We start from the raw sequence: 20,464 nt of genomic DNA, 5'->3' as shown, positions 1-20,464 counted from the left end.
CACTCTCAAAGGGCCGCACATCAGCACATGAAGGACTCACCAAACTTGTTTTTACTGAAAGCCGTTTTTACTTCCGTTTTTACTTCTCTTTACTTTCTTCTTTTCCGAAAGATCGGCAGTGATTCAGCTGTCCTGACCGAAGGTGGAAGCTCGTTCAAGTTACAATGCTAATAGTGCTCAAGTTTCCTCATTTAGAATCTCCTTTTAAGCTAACAGACTGGAGCATGCCGCATGCAAGTGCATGTGATTTATTACTACAAACAGAAAACACAAGAAACAGAGTCTTGGATTTCAGCGTGGCAAACGAAATAGATCACTTTGGAGTCTCACATGGAGGATAGTCAGACGAGGTGCTTGGAGTCTATAGAGAGCCAAAGTGAACGTCACTTCCTGCCTTCCCATGTGTACCAGGCCAGCATCTGAAAAAATATGAATGGTGGTGAACGCAGACAGACGTTACTTTTTTGATCCCGTTTGAATTGTGCCGCAGGGTACACATGTCAATTTAGTCAATTTAAAAGAGAAATATGCATGTCGAGAAAGTCGCAGTTCGTCCTGAAACTGAAACACAAGGTTTAGTTTTGTCAATCGACTACATCTCTCGTGTCGCACGAATTAATATACGTCACACCATCAACAGCATGGACTGGTGGGAGAGAGTCATTTACGCAACCGGTTGTGTGTAGTCTTTCTGATTTATAAACTTATAGTGCCACAGTTCTACCACAAACTGTGACTTTCTTGACTTGCAAAGTTATCTTTTACATTGACAAACATGATATGTGTACCCTGTGGCACAATTCAAACGGGTTAAAAAAATAAGTCATGTCTGTCTGCGTTCACCACCATTCATATTTTTTCAGACGCTGGTAGTGGTACACATGGTAAGGCAGGAAGTGGTGTTCACTTTGGCCCTCTATGGCTCTATTCATAGAATAATAATAAAAAACAAAAAGGACAGCACTCCGAGTTCAAAGATTTATTGCCACACAATGGACGTTTCGGACAGCAGCCCTTCTTCAGCTGTAATGGCAATTACTAAATTAGACTTGTTTTATGGATCCGGCACCCAGTTTATACAGCCTGCCTTAAAGTAAGGAGTTGAGCGTGCTATCGTTGATTTTCTATTCATAGAATGCAATACCAAGCACTCCCGAAAGATTGGACTTTGAGTAAGGCCTTGGCCACACTGATCCGTCAGAAAATGGACAGAACAGATAGACGGATAGATTTATGTCCGTTGCATGTACAAGTAACCTACTTGTACAGCAGGTGGCGGTAAGCACCTTGAAGGTGTCAGCAACCCGCCTATAAACCGAGAGAAGAAGAAAGCTGGCGTCAGGCCGTCAGCTAGCTGTTAGCTCTGTGCGCTACGTTACTTATGTGGCAATAAAATTCCACCGAATGACCAGATTAGATGGTGAAATCAGACGGTGACACTGACTGATGGTGTACACAACATTAATTATAGCCTCCTCAGCTGCCATCTTCTTTGAAAAGTTGAAACAAATCTCGGAACGCCTCCTCTCGAGACCTCGACTCTGATCGGCTAAATGGACAGTGACTCTCCGACCATCCGATACGTCCATCCAGAAAAAGTTCATCCCTCTTCAACTTTCTGTCCATCAAAACGTATGCAAATTTTCTGGATACGTACGCTTCGGAGTACTCCACGGACAGTCGGACAGCTGTCATTGAAAATGAATGGAAGTGAACAGAGAAATGAACGCACACGGACAGACACCACGGATCAGTGTGGCCAAGGCCTCACACTTACTGTTCTGTACTCAATTATGCATTTCGTTTTTACCCCCCCCCCCCCCCCCAACACACACACACACAATTTTGTCAGGCTCCAGATGAGTCTTTCATTCGCTCAGACTTTGGTCTGTTGCCAACTTGAATCCCTGCACTGTAGACTGCTTGATGTGTTTGCTGTTATGTGATCGCTTGGTTTGCGTCACTGTTCTTTCTGTATTACAGGAAAATCCATGTGTCCGCTATAAAGGATGGAAAGATGGTGTCCACAAAGGTGGTCATGGTAACGTTTGTGGAAGCAGAGGCGTGTGTACCACTGATCCTTGGAAAAGTCAAGCTGGCCATTGGAGACGGTGAGGACTATATCCTTGCAGACGCTCTTGGGAATGACATTGTGGAGTCTGTCATGAACACTGGTAAATAAAAAACCCGCCCGCCCCCATCTGTGCCAAATACATACTGCATGTATTTATGCGAATGTTCTGAAAGTAGTGGCATTACAACAGTGTGCTTCCTTGTTAAATTCTCTCTTCTTATGTCTCTTTACTCTGCATTTCTCTCATGAAGGCTCTTATTACTGGAGGCAGAATGCGCGGAAAATCCATGCTGTTGAGATTTCTGCCTTCAGGGAATGGCATCAAAGAAGATCAAGATTCAGGTATGAATTGTTTAGATAAAAAATCGACTTGAGCTGGTGATTTTTAACTGGTCCATCAATAAGATTAGAACAATCCTAGCACTCAAATTGAAGGATCATAATATACTGCACTTTATTTCACACTGCCAAATAACAGACTGATAATAGATCATTTGCAAAAGGTTGCTTTCATAGACTGTATAAAAGAGATGGACAGAGAGCATGTGACGTCACCCATTGGTTTGTGGACTCGTTTTGAAGCCTCCGTTAGGCATTTGTGGGCGCTGCCATCTTGTTTTGAGCTACTAGCATGTTCAGATACATCTATTATGCTATGGCTATCAGCAGTGGCAAATGAAACTGAGATCTTTGGACTAATGTGACGTTGGGGATCATTACAATTTGATCGTCTACACCTGTCTAATTCAATTGGTCAATCTTGAACATGATTTAATAATTGACCACTGCACAAACGAGCCACCAGTTTGGGCACCCTAAAATGCGGAAGTGATTCAGGACCCTGTTGGCACTTGGCAAACTGTCCCAATGCCACCGTGCTGTTTTTCATAGTGTGGTGTGTGTGTGTGTGTGCAAAACAAACATCTGAATTTACCCATTTACTCAGTGTACAGATACACACATGCAAGTTGATTTGTCAGAGAATCTGTCAGTCAAATCTATTTTTACATGCCTCTTTTTTTAGGAACACACTACTAAATGTAGTACTCTGTCTTAAAGGGATAGTTCACTTTTTTTTTGGCCTAGCCCTATTTGCTACTTACCAATGATGATGTTGATTGGTTCTTTTCCAGCACAATCCATGCTGTTTCTTATAGTCGCTCTGGAAAGTTGGGCAAAAACGAATGCAAGGTCAATCAGTCAGCTTGTTCATACAGGAGCGTGACCCCACTGACCTTGCATACAATTTTTGGCCAACTCTCCAGAGCTCCTATGAGGAGCAGCATGGACTGTGCTGAGAAAGAACTCTTACCAATCAACATCATCGTTGGTAAGTAGCAAATAGGGCCAGGCTTTACAAATGTGAACTATCCCTTTAAATAGCTGCAATTACTTGATCTGCTAACCATTTGAAAATTATACCAAATGCAGAAATGAGCAGAATGAAGTAGTCCACACACTGAGGCGCCAAGTGGAGAGCCTGCTGGAGGTGGCCCCTGGCCTGGATGAAGTCACTCAGAAGATCCATCATCTCGTGGCTGCCTGCCGCGGCTTACCTGCACCACAAAGGCCAGAAATCAGACCGCCATTCACCTGTTTGATCTGCAGAGGTATTCTTCTTTACATTCTGGATCTGTTCCAATATTCCCCAATGTTACATAAATAATCAAATGTAGTATTAGAATTGGTGTTGGAAGAACAATTGTCTTGAAAATCATTTTAATTTGACAATACAGTGACTGTATTAGAAAGAAAATGAAAAGGATTGAAATACTTGTTTTCAGATAACACACAATGAGAATCAAAACATTTTTTTTTCTTTTTTAACATTATTGCTTTAAGGACTACTCTATGGCTACTAGTCTGTTCAACAACTCCTTGGTCATTTCCTGTTTGAACGTAATGACTTTTATAACCTTTTATAATTGACCTATCGCTAAGTCCCGCCCCCAACGCAGACGAGCAAATCACAGCGCTTGTAGCTCCACAATACACTCGGACAACCTGAGCCGAGTGCTCCATAGAGAAGCAGAAGAAATCGGGATTCTCCTCTGCTTTTATGGTGTTTCATACAGTTATAAGTAGAAAGAAATGCTCAAACGATGTGCATGGGGGTAAATGCAACATTACGAGGTATCCTGGGAGGCCAGGCAATGGATAATAAGAAACTAGTAAACGTAGATCCACTCACGTCCACAATGATGCTACTGTTTTGACGTTAAATCTGCAATCGTGGTAACAGCGAGATGAGTCTTCTCCCTCATTTGCCTTCCGTGATCCAAAGGTATCATGAAAGCATCATGGTATTCAGAAAGTCGGCAAAAGAAAATGCTGAATTATGCCAGTTTCCAGCCATTACGTTATGCACGTAATGGAGTTGGTTGAAGAGGAGGCGCATTGATGATGTGATTAAAACATCACCAGACACCAGTCAAACCCTAAAACGAGGGAATTAATCTCGTCCCCCAAATAAATGTGAGGTAGTCTAAAGAGAAAACATGATGGAAAAAGTGGCCTGCTGTAGGCTATGCCTCTCCTGATCTGCTACACCCATGCGTGCGTGCTGCGCTATGAAAAACATCGACACTATTAATTTAAAGTTTCTTGATTATACAGAGGTAGGCCTACATAAAATATATTGCCAGGGGTCACTCTTCAATTCGGCATATACATAATCCATGGAGAGGTTACTCAAGTGAATAAAATGTCAATTCTGGATGTCAGTCGTCTGTTATCCCCACTGGTTATCTCGCTGTCTTCCTTCGTTAAAAGTGCGTGTTTGGTTAAAGATTCGCTAAAGCCGTTTCCATGCACTTATCTAATTTATTATTATCGGTAGCTTTAAATGTTGTACATCGCCCCCCCATGGCAGTGAAATACTTTCTGATGGCTTCTAGACGATATCAGGCCTCAAAAAGTTGATTGGAGCCTCTTAGGATATAACTTTTGACAGTGACGGCTGCCATTTATTCTTGTCAGCGTGGCCTGTGTTTGTCCGAGTGAGCACGGGGGCGGGGCTTAGCGATAGGTCAGTTGGCACGGTCATCAGTAACACTGCTTACTGTGTAGATGGAAATGTGTCCACCTGTATTGGTGGTCTCAGTAACTTGCTATAGACACTTCAATGTGTATTATTATTATTTGTTGCACAGCCCTACAAGAGAGCGGAGTGGCGATTGGTCCGTGCAAGCATGTCGGCACAGGTAACGTACATTTCTTCAGCATGTCAGTTAACGTAAACCACCTAAAACTGTGACATCATTTGTAACATAATGTCTTATCACGGTTTTTTGCAGTTTATTCACCTTATTCTTTGCCCATACAAGGACGCTTCTGCATGACGTCGTCATTTTGTAATCGTCTTTCCGGTTTTAGACACGAAAGTAGATTAAGCCTACCGTAGTCATTTTTAGACTTGCCAAAAAGCTGTTTTCAAGCAAAAAAAAAAAAAAACGTTTTAAAGTTTTAATATTTTTCGGGTGAGAACGTAACATATATGTGACCAGTTTATCAGAATAAGCCTATTTGAAAATCTTTAACGAGCAGCGAGGACCGGGAGCGCTGGCTGTGCTGCTGACACTGCTGACATCCTACTTTAGGCTACTGGCAGTGAGAAAACACTGTCGACGTGCTTTTGTAACTAACGTTAAATGCCGACCGGGTAACAGCCATCGGCTCCTCGCAGCAGTAACGCTATGGACATGTAACTGAAGTTGGCCGCAGTGTAGCTTAATTCTTAATGTTGCCAAACTTCATTCATTATTATAGTGACGTTTTGTTTTGAAGTTGGCCGCCAACTAGCGCTGAACCGGAAGAACAAATACAATTGCGTGTAACGCGGAAGAGAGAAAAAGTGGCGGAAGAGAGAAAAAGTGGGCATGGTGAATAGAGTACCGCAGGAATGAATTCAGAAGTTGCACTCCGGCTCGTACGTGTGAAAGGCAATGGGGTTTTTGTATGGGGACTTTGGTTAAATGCATGACATGAGGTCTGTGGTTAACGAAGGTTTATGAAACAGCGACGTTGGGTGTTCAGCAAGATCGTCTTCACATACAAGGACCTCTTTTATGACTTTTGAAGCATAAATGCGTTTTTTTTTTTTTGATTTTCAGAAAATGCTTCAAAAGTCATAGAAGTGGTCCTCATTTGTGAAGATGATCTTGCTGAACACAAACTTTGCAGTTTCATAAACTTTTGTTAACCACAGACCTGATTTCATGCATTTAACTGAAATCCCCATACAAAAATCCCATAGCTTTTTCCCCCTATGAACCAGCAGCGCAGGGACTTCCGGGGTAAGCCTACAAAATAGGCCTACAAAAGTCATCCCTGCTTGCTGTGCTTATGGCACTAATGTTAATGTAAAATGTAGCTTTGTGTGGCTGTCTGTGTGTTCAGTGGACATGTAGCTTTGTGTGGCTGTCTGTGTGTTCAGTGGACATGTTCAATGAAGACATTACTCCCATGTATTATTTTCTTTTTAGATTGGGACGATGAGGAGGACAACGCCGCTGATTTTAGCCCTGAAGCCGGTGACACAACCCCTGACCGCTCCCGCTCCCCTCGCCCCCACCACCCCCAGACCCCTCGCACCCCCACCACGGACGCAACAGGAGCTATCCAGGGTGCTAACGAGGTGACCCTTCCCATGGTCCTGGAGCGGCAGTACAGGAACCTTGAAGTGGAGCATGTAAAGTTCAAACTCGAAATAGAGAAATTAGAATTAGAGAAACAAAAACTCAAGTTAGAAATCCAGAGACTCTCATCCAATTCAAATTAATCAAAAAAAATCCATCTAACACTCGATCATTTTCTGTCAAAACACTGAGCGTTTGACAAAAAACAGGTAATAAAGTTTGTCCATCATTGATTCAAATGTGTTTTGTTGTATGTGTGTAGGCAGGCATATACGAGTTATTATAAGAAATAAGAACACATGGATTTAGTTGAACTTTTCATAACTTAAGTTTTGCATTCATATAAACACATGTATACACAAACAGATATATTGAACCTCACACACATATCCCATATTATAACCACCCCTTATTCTCCCCTACCTCCCCTCAGATCAAGAGCACACTCAAAAGGGCAAAAAACAAACAAACAAATGGTACCCGTTTAGGGGCAAGATGGATAGGCAAATAAATATATAAGGAATATACTGTAGGTATACGGCTAAATCATATGGATGTAGTTCAGCGGTGTCAAACATACGGCCCGGGGGACAGAACCGGCCCGCGAAAGGGTCCAATCTGGCCCACAGGATGACTTTGCAAAGTGTGAAAATTGCACTGAGAAGTCCTTCAATCCAATGTGATGCACTTGTGAAGGCTAAGAGGTGCCAGGTTTCAGGAGCAAGTTCAATGTAGCCTATTCATGTTTTCTGTATTCATCACTAAATGTGAACTATTTTCATTACCCCTTGACCATAGAATGGCACAGTTGCCGTCAAGTGTAATGCATAAGTACAGACAGTAGATTTGATCATTTGTTTGATGGTAGTGGAGATAACTATGTGAAAACGTTCTTCAAATGTACCTGTAATTCTTTACACTAAAAGAGGAACATTTGTAGCTTTTGTCATTTAGAGGTTATTGAGTTTCTTTGTCTGGCACTTGAGACCAAATTGGGTTGCATTATGGCCCCTGATCTCAAAAGAGTTTGACAGCTCTGATGTCGTTGATTGAAGAATGATTGATTAAATCACTGGACAGAAAAGATTGAAGCTGTCATGCAGAGAAGATGCGTTTCCACCGGCAACCTGACGGACATGGACCCAGGAGAATGCCATCAATAAGCACCTGCTCAAATGCTTCTCCAATCAAGATCCTGGAGTCGTGTGTTGATCGTCCTGCCCAGCAAGTCACACAGTTGGTTTTCCTCAGGTTTGCATTATTACACAATGCCTGAAAATGTATGCTGTTAATTAGACTAGTATGGGGGTAGGATTGTCTCATTCATTTGAGTGAACAGATCGACAATGTGTGTGTAATCTGTAAATATGAAACAATAACCAGTGAGAGGCTGTTCTGAAACACCTTGATGAGAGCGGTCAGAGGAGATTGGCCAGAGTAGAGCTGTCAGAGAGGCAACAGTAACCCAGATAGCCTCTTTACAGCTGTGGTGAGCAGAAACGCATCCCAGAATGCAACAGCCAACCTGGAGACGGATGTGACTTTAGTAGCTGGTTGACACTGAGCTGAAATCCCATGAGTGTCTATGTTTCTATGCTTATAGTTGTTTACAGCACTATCATATTTGGTCATTTAGCAGTGGTCGTGTAGAATATCACTTGACTTCAGTATGTTCACACAGATACTTTTATTTTCATGTTTTATACTTGATCACATTGAGGCTCATTTCCCCACAGGTGGCGAAAAGTCATTTTCAGACCAAACGGCCAAAAGCATCCATAAGAGTCCAGTCCACCAAAAGCAACGGCCTATAAAAAGAAATAAACACAAGTGCAACATTCAAATGATGGTGCTCCACCAAACCCAAGGAACAAAGTCATATCTTCTTGTCATCCTGTGACATGAGTTCCTGCAGCTGAGCCTCTTCCTGTTTGAATGCTCCGGCCTCCTCTGTGTCCTGTCCCTGTGGTGTGGAATAGTACTGCGCCTGGAGAAACTCTCTGGGTGTGATGTCATCATCAAAGGCTGGAGACTTCTTCTTCTTCCTCTTTTTAATGATCTGTTGCTTCTTGTATTCTGTCAAAACATCCAGCTGTTCCTTTGTCAGTTCAGGGAGCGGGCTATCTCCTCCCAGCCCTTCCGCTTTGGACTGTTGCTGCCACTCGATGATCCGCCGGTTCAAGGTCTCATGGTTGATGGGAAACAACAGCGGCTGCACCAAACCTGGTCCTGCTGCCCCGTCAACAGGCAGTGGACCGTGACTGTCGTTAGGAGAGGCTTCTGGAGGATCAGGTCCAAAGTCTGCCTGCTCCAGCAACCTGTCCACGTCCACTTGGGCTGCATGCTGCTTGTCTCTGAGGAAAACCAGTGGAGGAACACCACCCATGATCTGCTGGGACATGATGAGATGCCTGATTTGAGGGCTGCTTCTGTCCAGGGTGTTCTGAATCAGGTGGTCCCTCTCGGATTCTCCACTGCTCTTCCAGTAAACACGACAACTGGAAAAGTCTGGAGCCAGTGACACCTTGGTTATCTCAGGGCTGTAGCTTTGAAGGTCGTGGCTGAGCTGGGCTGAGGCCAGCAGGTCAGACACAGCCTTATACAGGAGAGAATTGAGGACCTTGCAGCGAGCGCTGTCATCAGGCCTTCTGGGTGGTTTGACAGCGCTGCTCTGTGGTGGTGTTGCACTCTCGTACCAAAGCTTCTTCTTGGACTTGTTGAGGAACCTGCCGATCAGCTTTTTAGCTCTGACTTTTGTATGAATCTGTCTCGCAGGAGAATCAGCGGTGAGGGGCAGAGGCCTCTGGCCGGCCCAGGGGCTGCAATTCCCGGCTTTGTTCCCAAAGTCGTTCCACAGTCTTGCCACGCCGCTACCACAGTTAACGTTAACATATTCTTGGCGGCCCAACAGACTCGTCCTAACACTAAAACGGAGAAACATTACCTCAAAAATCAGTATGCAATAAGCACTCGTGTCTATCTACTCCGTGTCTCTCTTCTTCTGCGTTTTTGGACCAGGCAGGCGTGTGTCGTCACGTCCGCACCGGTAGATCCGGAGGGAGGCGTGGCTTTTGTTTAATATGCTCCTCCGCCGACAGTCTCATCTCATCTAACTAGCTCATTCTTATTCAATATTAGACTTGTACAGTTTTGAGGTAAGATAGATGTCTTGACTTTACGTACACGAATACCATTCTGAATGTGTAGAATGGTATACGTTGAAATCCAATTGGGCTCGCTTGTTATGGTTTTCCACGCTAGCTTAATGGTAGCTAACATTAGCTCGAGTCAACGAGTTTGCTAGCTAGCTGTTAGCTAACGCTAGTTCTGAAGCGTCTCTGCCATGCTGGGTTGTGTTGAAGTACGTTAACGTTAGCAGGTGTGCGGTAACTAGGACCGTTAAACTTTCACTTCTGAAGTCACAGTAGGTGACTTTAATTCAACGAGCAGAACATAAACCATCCTTTCAATATTTGTTTTAATAAATAACATGTATTCAAGACCCAAACAGCAAACCAGGGGTTAACACTCCCGTGAAAGACACTCATGGCCTAACGTACTGCAGATCGAATATTTATGTATTGATTTCTAACGTCACATGCCACAGCCTGCACAAACAGTTCAAGTTATGCCATGCCCATTAAAAAATAAATTCCATTGTTCCACATTGTAAAGCAGACTATATCACTTTCCAGATCCAGATGGCAGAACTGATGATAAACCAGGATTAGCTGGATGGATCGAATCCTATCCTATGATGCTTACAGCGAGAGGGTGTAAATATCCTTAAGCTGTGGTAGTTCTTGTATGTGGTGGTCCCGCTTACCAAACCGATGCCTGTAGTGAGGATGTTCTGATTAAACTTGGGTATGGTAGATAAATCAGATATTTGGAGATGTTTCAGAAAGTCACTGTTGTGCCTTCTTTAGGATGTGACTGGCGTTGAGAGAAGGAATGGTCTGGTGGTCTTATGTCCCTAAGAATTTGAAGTATATCAAACTACTTCAACAGATGTCCCATTGATGTATGTTGTCGTGGTGTGAGTGACTTTGGACCTGTCTGAAATCAGCAATGTCTTTTGTCTTTTATCGAAATTGAGAGGTTGTTCACCTGACACCATAAGGATAGGTCCCTCATTTCCATCCTCTATGTATTCTCATACGTTTATCTGCAGGTTATGTGGATGGTTAGCATAAATATATTAGATGTGCTGCAAATAACAATTACCTCACTCGTAAAAATTGCTAACAAGGACACGACAAGATGCATATCTGAAACTTCTGTAGATGTGAAGATCTCTTTTTTTCTTGTACCCAGCAATGGATCCTGTTCAACCTCCAGAAGCGCAGGATGGCAATGGTGATCACGACAGCTTCGATGTCACATCCTGGGTGTCTGTGTGTCCCAGAGGCCTCTGGAGGGTCCAGCGGAGTCGAACCGACAAGAGGGGTCACCTGACTACCTGTAATGCTGCAGATGATGGCTGTATGGCTCTTTTCTGAACATATATTCTGCTTCAATGTGAATGATTAATTCTTAGTCCAAATTCCATACTAGCATTGATGACACTCTGCATTTCCCCCCCATGTAGCATGCTCATCCAGCGACCGCCCCAGGCTGGGTTCACTGTGTCGAGTCCGAGTGTGGCTCAAAGCGGATCTTGATGAAACTGAGAGTCCAGCGTCTGCTAAGGGAGAGGAGAAGCTGTCGATACAATCTGACCAGCCAATCACAGAGCTCACAGAGGCTCCGGCTCCGCCCTTTGTACGCTGTCAGGACTCTGTGCTGCAGGTTCCGCTTGGTGAATGGACAACACTGAGGCTAGGGGAGGGCCAGTGCGATATCACGGAAGTGTGTGTGGAGGGGATGAGAGCTGAAGAGAAATGTGAGGTAAGAAGAAGTTGTCTTCTTACATAATGTGAGGTAAGAAGAAGTTGTCTTCTTACATAAATGCATCTCGGCAAAGTAAATAATTTCCCTTTGTCGACTCGTCAGGACGGACAATTCGGCCGCCCCTCATTTTTTGGGAGCATGACTAATTGAAACCTGACTCCCAAAAAACACTTTACAAAAAACAATCTGACTCTTGCACTTTTTAGTATTGTTTGTTTGTAATGGTGGTGATGTATGAATTGAAGCTTTTTCTCATTTTAAGATGCTAGGGCTAAGAGCATTGGCTAAATTATCATTGGCTAAATGTAGAATATGCATTGCAGGCTCAAAATATTTTTTTCTATGTAGTCTTTGTTCTTTCAAGCATGTGAAAATGAAAATGTACAGCAGGTCTGATGATCATTTTAATTGCCACTCAGATTCTACTGTCTCCACTGGAAAATGGACCTGATGCCTCTGCGCCCCAACCTGCGGAGGGAAACCCTCCTTTATGTGCCACGGTTGAACTGCACTCATTCACACCAGGCAGGGAACCCTGGGAGATGCCTCCTGGTGAAAAGTGGGAGTGGGTGAGGTTGCATAAGGAGAGGGGTGGTGTGAGATTCAGGAGCGGAGATGTGTGGGGAGCTGCAGACAGCTACAGCCGGGCCCTCAAGCTCCTCATCACTCTCCACAGCCATGTCAGCGAGTCGGGGATGAAAGAAGGACAAGAGGAGAAAGATTTGGACGGCTGCGACGGAACAGAGACGCTGCCGAAAGACTCTCCGGTTCCTCCCGCTAACGAATACAGAACCATGAAGGCAGATCTCCACTCCAACCTGTCTTTGTGCCAGCTCAAACTGATGCAGCCGGAGCGGGCCAGGGCCAACGCCGCGAAGGCCACACAGCTGGAGCCCCGGGGGGCGAAGGCCTGGTACCGGCTGGGCCAAGCCTGTCAGATGGTGAACGAGCTGGGGGAGGCCAGGCGGGCGTTTAGGAGACTCTTAGAGCTGCAGCCGGACTCGCCTGCTGCGCAGAAGGCACTTAAGGACGTAGCAAATAGAGAGAAAGAGACAAACACACAACTGGGTCTGAGACTGAGCAAAATGTTCAGCTGAAGGGTCAGGTCAGGGTCTGCGCTTAATTCAGGGTTCCTATGCATGTCTGGAAAAGTGTTAAAACATTAATTGGATCATTTCCAGTTCTTGAAGTTTGGGAAAATGAATGTAAAAAATAAGTATGGAAAATGTTCTGGTTCAGGTCCGACACACATACAGTAACTATAGCTTTTATGTTGTTGTAGCCCCACTTTGAGTCCACAGTTTTGTTGATGTGAAGAATAATGTTCAGATAGAGGGATGCTCTGTTATTACTCAGCTGTTGTCAGCATGCCTTACTGCAGGGTTGACGTATATTTGTAGGCGGAAGGCAGAAGTCCTGGACTTCCTGGATCTTACAGGGAAAAATCAATGGGGTTTTAGAATGGCGATTTCACTTAAATGCATCAAATAAGGTCTGTGGTTAACAAAGGTTTATGGGAGAGGTCATTTGCGTTTGGCAGGATAACCTTTTTTTTGTGATCAAATATTTTTCTTTTATTCGCTCGTCTTAGAACATGTAACAATATAATAAATAAATAAAACAGTATGAATAGACAATAATAACAAAAAATTTGAGGTCACAAAAAGAAGGAAAAATAACCACAACGAAAAGGACAAACATCAAACAAACCCACATTTCAACACTTTTATGCCTTTTGAAGCATTTTCAAAAAATTACTATGTTTCAAAAGTCATAAAAGTGATTTGCGTTGTTGAAGATTATCCCACTGAACCCAAATTACCACTCCCATAAACTTCTGTTAACCACAGACCAAATTGTATGCATTTAAGTGAAATCCCCATTCTAAAACCCCATTGACTTTTCCCCGTAAGATCCAGGAAGTCCGGGACTTCCGCCTTCCGACTACAAAAATGTCATCCCTGTGGTACTCTATATCACATAGCCACCAAAATCCATCAAGAACAAAGCCTAGGGTCTGGGAAAAATAGGGAATTTTAAAATGGAAACCGTGTAGGAACCCTGCCCATCAATCTCACATATTCTGATATTTGTCGCTGTGAAGAACAATCTTCAGCTATTCAGTGACATGACCTTGTTAGCAGGGGCAATATTTCTATCTGCATAAATCATACATTGAACACCAGACAAAATCTTCAAAACATATCAAGATCTGGAAAAAGTGGACTTTTTTTTATCGAAAATGTGTAGGAACCCTCTTGTTTTAACAACTTACATTAAAATAAAAATTCATCTAACTACTGTCTTACCTTAATTAGAACAAAAGCTGTTAATATCACTGCACCAGTCAATTTATGGAATGTGACTTGCCTGAATGTAATTATGCAACTTGTTTACACCTAACGTGTTGTGGTGCAAGCAAATGCACTCTTGTCTGGGAATGAGGAGTAGATGACTGGAACGTAGTAGACTGTATTCTATTCTATACTAAATAAAACAATAAACCAATAAACTTGTATTGTAATACTATTATGCTATCAATGATTGTAATGCAAGTCTTCATAGATCAGTGCATAGATGCAATTTTCTAATCTGCCACGAGGGGTCTCATGGGTTCCCATGAGAAACTGCAAAGATGAGGGGAAAGTCAGTTTGCAGAAAATGGCAGCGGTCCTAAAACGAGCAGAGTAGCCTAATTTACTAACTTGTGAAGAAATTGTTTTGTCAATGTAAGCTAGATATTACACGAAGTGGATTTCTTCTTGAATGATTTGCGCAGTCGAAAGTAGATTAGTCCTGAGCGCGGGTACGTTTAAAATTATGTTTTGTTAATATCCAGCTGAAAATTAAATGCCGAAACCCGGGATCGAACCAGGGACCTTTAGATCTTCAGTCTAACGCTCTCCCAACTGAGCTATTTCGGCGTGGAAATGAGTATGTTGACGGTACTGTAATGAATATGCATCCCAATGTAGTCTGAAGCGCAAAATATGATGCCAGCGTTTTATGTCCAGCTCTACATCAATTTTGGGGTTTGAAGTGTAAATTGAGGAGAATGTAAGATGGTCCAGTCAATGGGAAAGGAACAATTCCAACCAACATTGCATCTGACCACTGCTGGTCTGTACAAGTCGACGAATCACAGGGCGAAGTCAATCTTTCTAAAGCCAACCACATGCCGAGCCCAATCTTTCAAGAACCAACCACATGGCGAGCCTAATAATTCAGAAGCCTATCAAATGACCAAGTTAATCTTTCACAAAGCCATCCAATCAGAAGGCGAATCCAATCTTTCATTCAGCCAATCCCAGCGAATCCGACCGCCGAGAGGTCACCGCCCTCTTCTTCACCACGGAAGTACCCCAGTGTGTGGTTTGTTTGGCTAACGGATAGCTAGCCATTAGCTCTTATTATTATCCCTCCCTACACAACGTTACAGGTAAGCAACTGCCGATCCTTTTCATGTTTTAATTAAATACATGTTTCACGTCCACTTTGGCCATATCGTTGATATTTGCGCATATTTTTGATCGCGGTCTTTGATGTAAATATCACAGCATAACGTAACGAGAAGCTAACTAGCGTTCATGTTAACGTTAACAGCTAAATCAGAAATAGGCTTCTACAATGCCAAGGGTAGTAACTGCTCGTGTCTCATTCATTTCAATCATTACTTTATTTAAATTCGTCTTTAGTGCTTTACCCAATTTGACATCACCTAGTTAGATATCAATCTTCTCTATTTGTCTAACTAACTAGTTAGCTAATGTTAGATTAAAATTAAGATTAAAATGAATTTGGAAACCTTGGTGTGTTTCTGTTTGTATGTTTTTAGTATCTAATGTATGTTTGTTTATTGCTGTAAGTATAATTTAGTCTACTGTACATAATTTCAGATGTCATTACGATAACAACAAGGCTATGGCAGGTGACACTGAGTGGCTCTCTCTACTGGGGTGTCTGGTATGGCCATCCAGTGAGGGAAACATACCTGCTCCTTGCCCAAAAAAAGAGAGATGGCATGACCTTTATAAGGTAAGATTATATGGCTTATCCATGTTCAAGTTAACAACATGACCCTGACACAATACACTGTAACATCAGGTACAGTACGTGATGGTACATGTATGTGAGTCCAGTTAAGGTATGTGCATTGTGTGTTTCAGACTGCCACAGCCAGGTATCTGCACAGCTCAGGGATTACTGAAGTATCCCAGCAAGATGGAGCAAGGTGACCCTCTACTCCAAGCAGGGCTTCAGGTATGACCTCACCTTCACCCACTCATGCCTCCTTGGCCAACAAGGTGAAATAGTCATATTTCAATAATGAGAGACTAGTAGAAAGTATAACAAGCTTTAATGAGACAACATATTAATTTTGGCGTATGACTCCATGATATGATGACGCTCTCCTGAGATGATGAGAGGGCGTCGTCAGTGAAGAATAGGATAGGAAATCCCCCATAGGGAATTCTTCTATCAGGAGTCATGACCGATGGTGGTGTCAGGGGAGGAGGTGGGGCAAAACAACTGCTTCAGCGATGATGATCAGCAACTGAGAATGACACATACACAGCACATAGCAAACAGAGTAAACATGGACCCTGATATACTACGCTGATTAGGTGATTGGGATCAGCTGGAGAGGAATACCTTGGGCTGATTGGTTATTGCCACATGTGTGGTAAACTGTGAATGGGTGAGGGGACAGCATCAGAGAAAGGGGGCGAGCCTAACAATGAATAGGTTATACAACCTCAAAGAAAGGGGGCGTGCACTGTGATATGACGAGATTGGGCGTTGCTGTTAAGTAGTCTTCATTATTGAAAATAGTCTAAGACTTCATTTAATTTCACTGGGACTTATTTTTCCCTCTGTGTATCTTTCTCAAGGTGAGCGCCTACACTCCAGACAGCGTGTCCCAGGCATTGGAGTATCTGAAGGAGCTCCTGCTCTTCATCCACCAGCACACCACATCTTGTCTGCACGGGCACACATCCCACCTGCTACAGCGAGCGTGGACCAGCATGCACGACTCTTGACAGTGAGTACCTGATTGAGTCTCCTGTCCAGATTGTGTTAAAAACATTTTATACAACCTCACACAGACAAGACTCAAGTCATTACTATTGCTTCAGACAAAATCATTTCCAAGGTTGCTCAGTGTTTAACTGTATGGTCTAATCTTAGAAATATTGGTGTTATTTTGATCAGGCTATGTCCTTTGATCAAGTTAAGTCATTGTCCTGTACATGCCAACCCCCCCCCCCCCCCCCCCATTTTAGAAACAAACACTCAGGTCTGTTGTGTCGCACAGATTATTATGGATGCCTTTATATCATCCCACCTGGAGTACTGTAATTCCCTTTTGACATGCCTCACCAGTCCCTGGACTATCTACAAATGGTCCAGTACACTGCTGTTGACTAAGGCCGCATGCCCACAGGGATTGTTTTTTTGTTTGTTTTTCAGGTCAGAATGTTTTGGAAATCATGTCCAGAGTGCTTCCAACGTGCACAGACACAGCATTTATTTGTTGCTGCTGAAAAAAATTGACATTGATGAGTAGCCTGCCTCTCCAAAAGTTTAGCTTTTCTCTGCTTGAGCCGCCCAGAGCACCCTGCCCAAAAACACTAGCCATCGAGAACGTTTAAACACCAGGTGCGGTGCTGGGAAGAGGAGCGCTCCTAGAGCGTCCTTACCATAGAGAATTAATTGCAGAAAGGCGCTGGCAGCTCAAACAGACGTTCCCTGTGGACACAGCTGCTTAGTCCAGCACGACATGTCACATCACATCCATCTTAGCTTCCTTACATTGGCTTCCATCAAGTTTAAGGTTCTTGTAATCACTTATAAAGCCCTGCATGGTCAGGCACCTGTGTAAATCTGTGACCTGATCCATCCCTACATCACCAGTCAATGTGACTGCTCTGTGAAAGGTGCTATATAAATAAACGTTACTTACTTAGTTAATTACTTACTTAGCTGGATTAAATTTACACCTGGCATTAAAACAGGTACAGGATCTACGTAAAAAATGTGATTCATCCTGTTTAATCCATGCCAACTATGTCTCTTTTCATCTATCATCTACAATGTGTATCTATGAGTCTGATGTGTCCCATGTTTGTGTTTTCCTGTCAGTGTGGTGTCTGCAGAGCCTGCTCACCTCCAACACAACCCACCATCATCACAGTGTGGTGTCTGCAGAGCCTGCTCACCTCCAACACAACCCACCATCATCACAGTGTGGTGTCTGCAGAGCCTGCTCGCCTCCAACACAACCCACCATCATCACAGTGTGGTGTCTGCAGAGCCTGCTCACCTCCAACACAACCCACCATCATCACAGTGTGGTGTCTGCAGAGCCTGCTCGCCTCCAACACAACCCACCATCATCACAGTGTGGTGTCTGCAGAGCCTGCTCGCCTCCAACACAACCCACCATCATCACAGTGTGGTGTCTGCAGAGCCTGCTCGCCTCCAACACAACCCACCATCATCACAGTGTGGTGTCTGCAGAGCCTGCTCGCCTCCAACACAACCCACCATCATCACAGTGTGGTGTCTGCAGAGCCTGCTCACCTCCAACACAACCCACCATCATCACAGTGTGGTGTCTGCAGAGCCTGCTCGCCTCCAACACAACCCACCATCATCACAGTGTGGTGTCTGCAGAGCCTGCTCGCCTCCAACACAACCCACCATCATCAAGACCTGGGCCCAGGAGCTGCTGACGCCAGCATGATGGCAGCGTACAGATGCCATCTTTTTGCACACCACACACACTCGACACTGATCAACTGACACTGACAAAGTTACACTCACACTGACCCTTTCTGAGGCTGCCTTTGGATGTGTCAGCTCCTGCTCTCTAGCTGTGATTGGACACTCTGGGGTCAGACGAGTGAACTCTCATTCAAAGGACCCTCTCTGTCTCTTTTCTTCTTTTTCTTCTTTTGATTGCTGTTATTTATTTTTTACCTCAGTGATTATGAGTGTTTTACAGTACTGCAGTACCACCTGGTATGGATGTCTGTCTGTTACCTTAAAATCACAACTACTTAGACAGATGAATATTTGTTAAAAAATTGTTGGTAAACCACTACATAGTCTATATGAGTCTACATACGTCAACAGTGTATTGAGGCTAGCTAGAAATATTGCCTCAAACACTAATCATGTGCTACATGAAGAATATGAACTCCTGCCCTCTGGCAGGAGATACTTAATCCCAACTTTCAAGAAGGTCAGACTAAGAAAGTCCTTTATACATCAGTCGATCCTGAGGCTTAATCAAGAACATGGCTGAGGGTCAGTGGAGCAGTGACCAGTGCTCTCTGTGTGCTGTATGTGTGTCATGTATTTTTGGTTTTGTTCTCTTTGTCATGTGTTTGTGTGTGGGACTGCCGCTGTCTTGCAAGACAAATTTCAGTGTGAACTGACCAAAAATATATCGTATCATATCGTATGTTTATTATTATTCATTGTCCACTGTGTTCTTTATTTGATTTAGATTGCACATTGTCTAATCGTTTTGTTTTTGTAAATGATTAATTTATTTGAAATGTATTCTCTCTTCGCGTCTTTGATAATACCATGATATTTAAATCTACTACATAATACATCATAGCCAATACGTTTTATACTTGACTGAATGACCAATAAAGTGCTCAAATCAGTTATCACTTATTCAATCATTACTTTCAACTTGTCTTTAGGGCATTACCCACTTTTGAGATAGCCTAAAAAAACAAAATATTTAAAGTGCATACTTTCTTTCCCTATTACAATAATAAAGACCCAGTTTTAAAACCATGCATTGCATATTTACTAACATGCTTGAGGTGGGATTGTAAACCTGTCTCTTCCATTTGACATAAGTAGCCTAATGTGATGGTGCATTAAAAGTTGATCAAAATCACATTATAGTTTAATTAGATTTGAGTTCCAGCACATTTACATCGTTTCAGAGCATCAAGGCAATAACTGAATGACATTGGACAAAATTCAAAAGTCCACAGCTGGATTCGAACCTGCGTCCTCCCAATTTTTCTTCCTTTTCCTCCCCCTTTCCCCCCCCTTCTTTACTAATGCTATGTGATAATTAGAAGATGGGGCACTTCTACACAGTCGCCCGTGAACAGTCCTCAAGTGACTATCGTTCAGTTCAAGACAACATTTTTTCCCGATGCTAGTTAGTTCCATTTTACCAGCCTTCAATTTTCAGCGGATGGAATAATGGAAATAGTGCTTTGTTATATTCACCTGTGGTGTAACATTTTACACTAATTATTTGCTTGGTGTTGTGGTTGGTTTCTTTGTGCATTTTGCTCCCAGACCATTTATCCATTAAGCCCAATTTTAAACTAAAATTACTCTTTAAATTGAATCAACTCAAATCTATGTTCACATGAAGTTTAGTCATTGAGATGTGGATGCAATCCATCAACTTAGGCATAAAGGAACATTAGAGTAACCAAAATACCAAATCAGTTCTTAAATTAAAATGGTCCAGAGAGGGAATAAGGCTTGACTTCAGATTATTGTTGTTTGCAAGTGGCAGAGCAAAAGGCTACATCAATGATACACTTTGTATCAGGCTAAATAAAGTCAAGTTTATTTGTATAGCCCTAATTGACACGTATGTCTCAGAGGGCTTTACAGAGAATATGTCTACCTAAATTTAGCTGAGCACTACAATAACAATACTGTAATAGCATGATTGATTGAACACTTATTAGGGAAAGACAGAGGGAGGGGAGAAAGTGTGAGAGAATGGGGGTAGAAGGAGAGAGCGGGGGGACGAGAGAGAGCAGAACAGATGGGTATAGTGGGGCTGGGTGATACAGTTGAAATC

General features: G+C 43.1%; 4 protein-coding genes across 5 annotated transcripts in view; 3 read left to right on the top strand and 1 right to left on the bottom strand.

Annotated features, from left to right (window-relative positions):
- Window positions 1-6,873, top strand: part of LOC310781739 (uncharacterized protein) — an 8,641-nt gene extending 1,768 nt beyond the window's left edge. Inside the window, exons 3-7 of the mRNA XM_083642352.1 lie at window positions 1,984-2,174; window positions 2,326-2,416; window positions 3,506-3,684; window positions 5,227-5,277; window positions 6,559-6,873. Coding sequence (XP_083498478.1) covers window positions 1,984-2,174; window positions 2,326-2,416; window positions 3,506-3,684; window positions 5,227-5,277; window positions 6,559-6,854 — 808 coding nt within the window. The 3' untranslated portion in view covers window positions 6,855-6,873. The remainder of the gene's footprint in view (window positions 1-1,983; window positions 2,175-2,325; window positions 2,417-3,505; window positions 3,685-5,226; window positions 5,278-6,558) is intronic.
- Window positions 6,874-8,549: 1,676 nt separating this feature from the next.
- On the bottom strand, window positions 8,550-9,693 carry rbfa (ribosome binding factor A). Its single transcript, XM_083642355.1, has one exon. It carries the CDS (start codon window positions 9,650-9,652, stop codon window positions 8,588-8,590), a length of 1,065 nt encoding a protein of 354 aa, XP_083498481.1. The 5' UTR covers window positions 9,653-9,693; the 3' UTR covers window positions 8,550-8,587.
- A 100-nt stretch (window positions 9,694-9,793) lies between these two features.
- On the top strand, window positions 9,794-14,038 carry fkbpl (FKBP prolyl isomerase like). 2 transcript variants are annotated; one of them, XM_083642354.1, is made up of 4 exons: window positions 9,794-9,866; window positions 11,029-11,175; window positions 11,303-11,601; window positions 12,024-14,038. In XM_083642354.1, exons 2-4 carry the CDS (start codon window positions 11,031-11,033, stop codon window positions 12,699-12,701), a joined length of 1,122 nt encoding a protein of 373 aa, XP_083498480.1. In that variant the 5' UTR covers window positions 9,794-9,866; window positions 11,029-11,030; the 3' UTR covers window positions 12,702-14,038. The 2 variants fall into 2 exon arrangements, with proteins under 2 accessions (XP_083498480.1, XP_083498479.1); XM_083642353.1 differs by having other exon boundaries at window positions 11,029-11,196.
- A 1,682-nt stretch (window positions 14,039-15,720) lies between these two features.
- LOC310780785 (uncharacterized protein) lies at window positions 15,721-19,214 on the top strand (the record flags this gene model as incomplete). Its single annotated transcript, XM_083641289.1, has 3 exons — window positions 15,721-15,733; window positions 16,497-16,648; window positions 17,749-19,214. The coding sequence occupies 3 exons, from the start codon at window positions 15,721-15,723 to the stop codon at window positions 18,409-18,411; spliced, it is 828 nt and encodes a 275-aa protein (XP_083497415.1). The 3' UTR covers window positions 18,412-19,214.
- Between the last annotated feature and the right edge of the window lie 1,250 nt (window positions 19,215-20,464).

This window comes from Poromitra crassiceps (genome assembly GCF_964638095.1).
Source record: "Poromitra crassiceps genome assembly, chromosome: 8".
NCBI lineage: Eukaryota > Metazoa > Chordata > Actinopteri > Beryciformes > Melamphaidae > Poromitra > Poromitra crassiceps.
This window is presented reverse-complemented; position numbering and strand designations above follow the sequence as displayed.

Excerpts from the sequence above, each read along its gene's own strand:
- rbfa (XM_083642355.1), bottom strand. The coding sequence starts at position 9,652 with ATGTTTCTCCGTTTTAGTGTTAGGACGAGTCTGTTGGGCCGCCAAGAA.
- fkbpl (XM_083642353.1), top strand. The coding sequence starts at position 11,031 with ATGGATCCTGTTCAACCTCCAGAAGCGCAGGATGGCAATGGTGATCAC. Across the intron at positions 11,197-11,302 it reads TAATGCTGCAGATGATGGCT|CATGCTCATCCAGCGACCGC; the intron begins GTATGGCTCTTT and ends CCCCCCATGTAG. Across the intron at positions 11,602-12,023 it reads GAGCTGAAGAGAAATGTGAG|ATTCTACTGTCTCCACTGGA; the intron begins GTAAGAAGAAGT and ends ATTGCCACTCAG.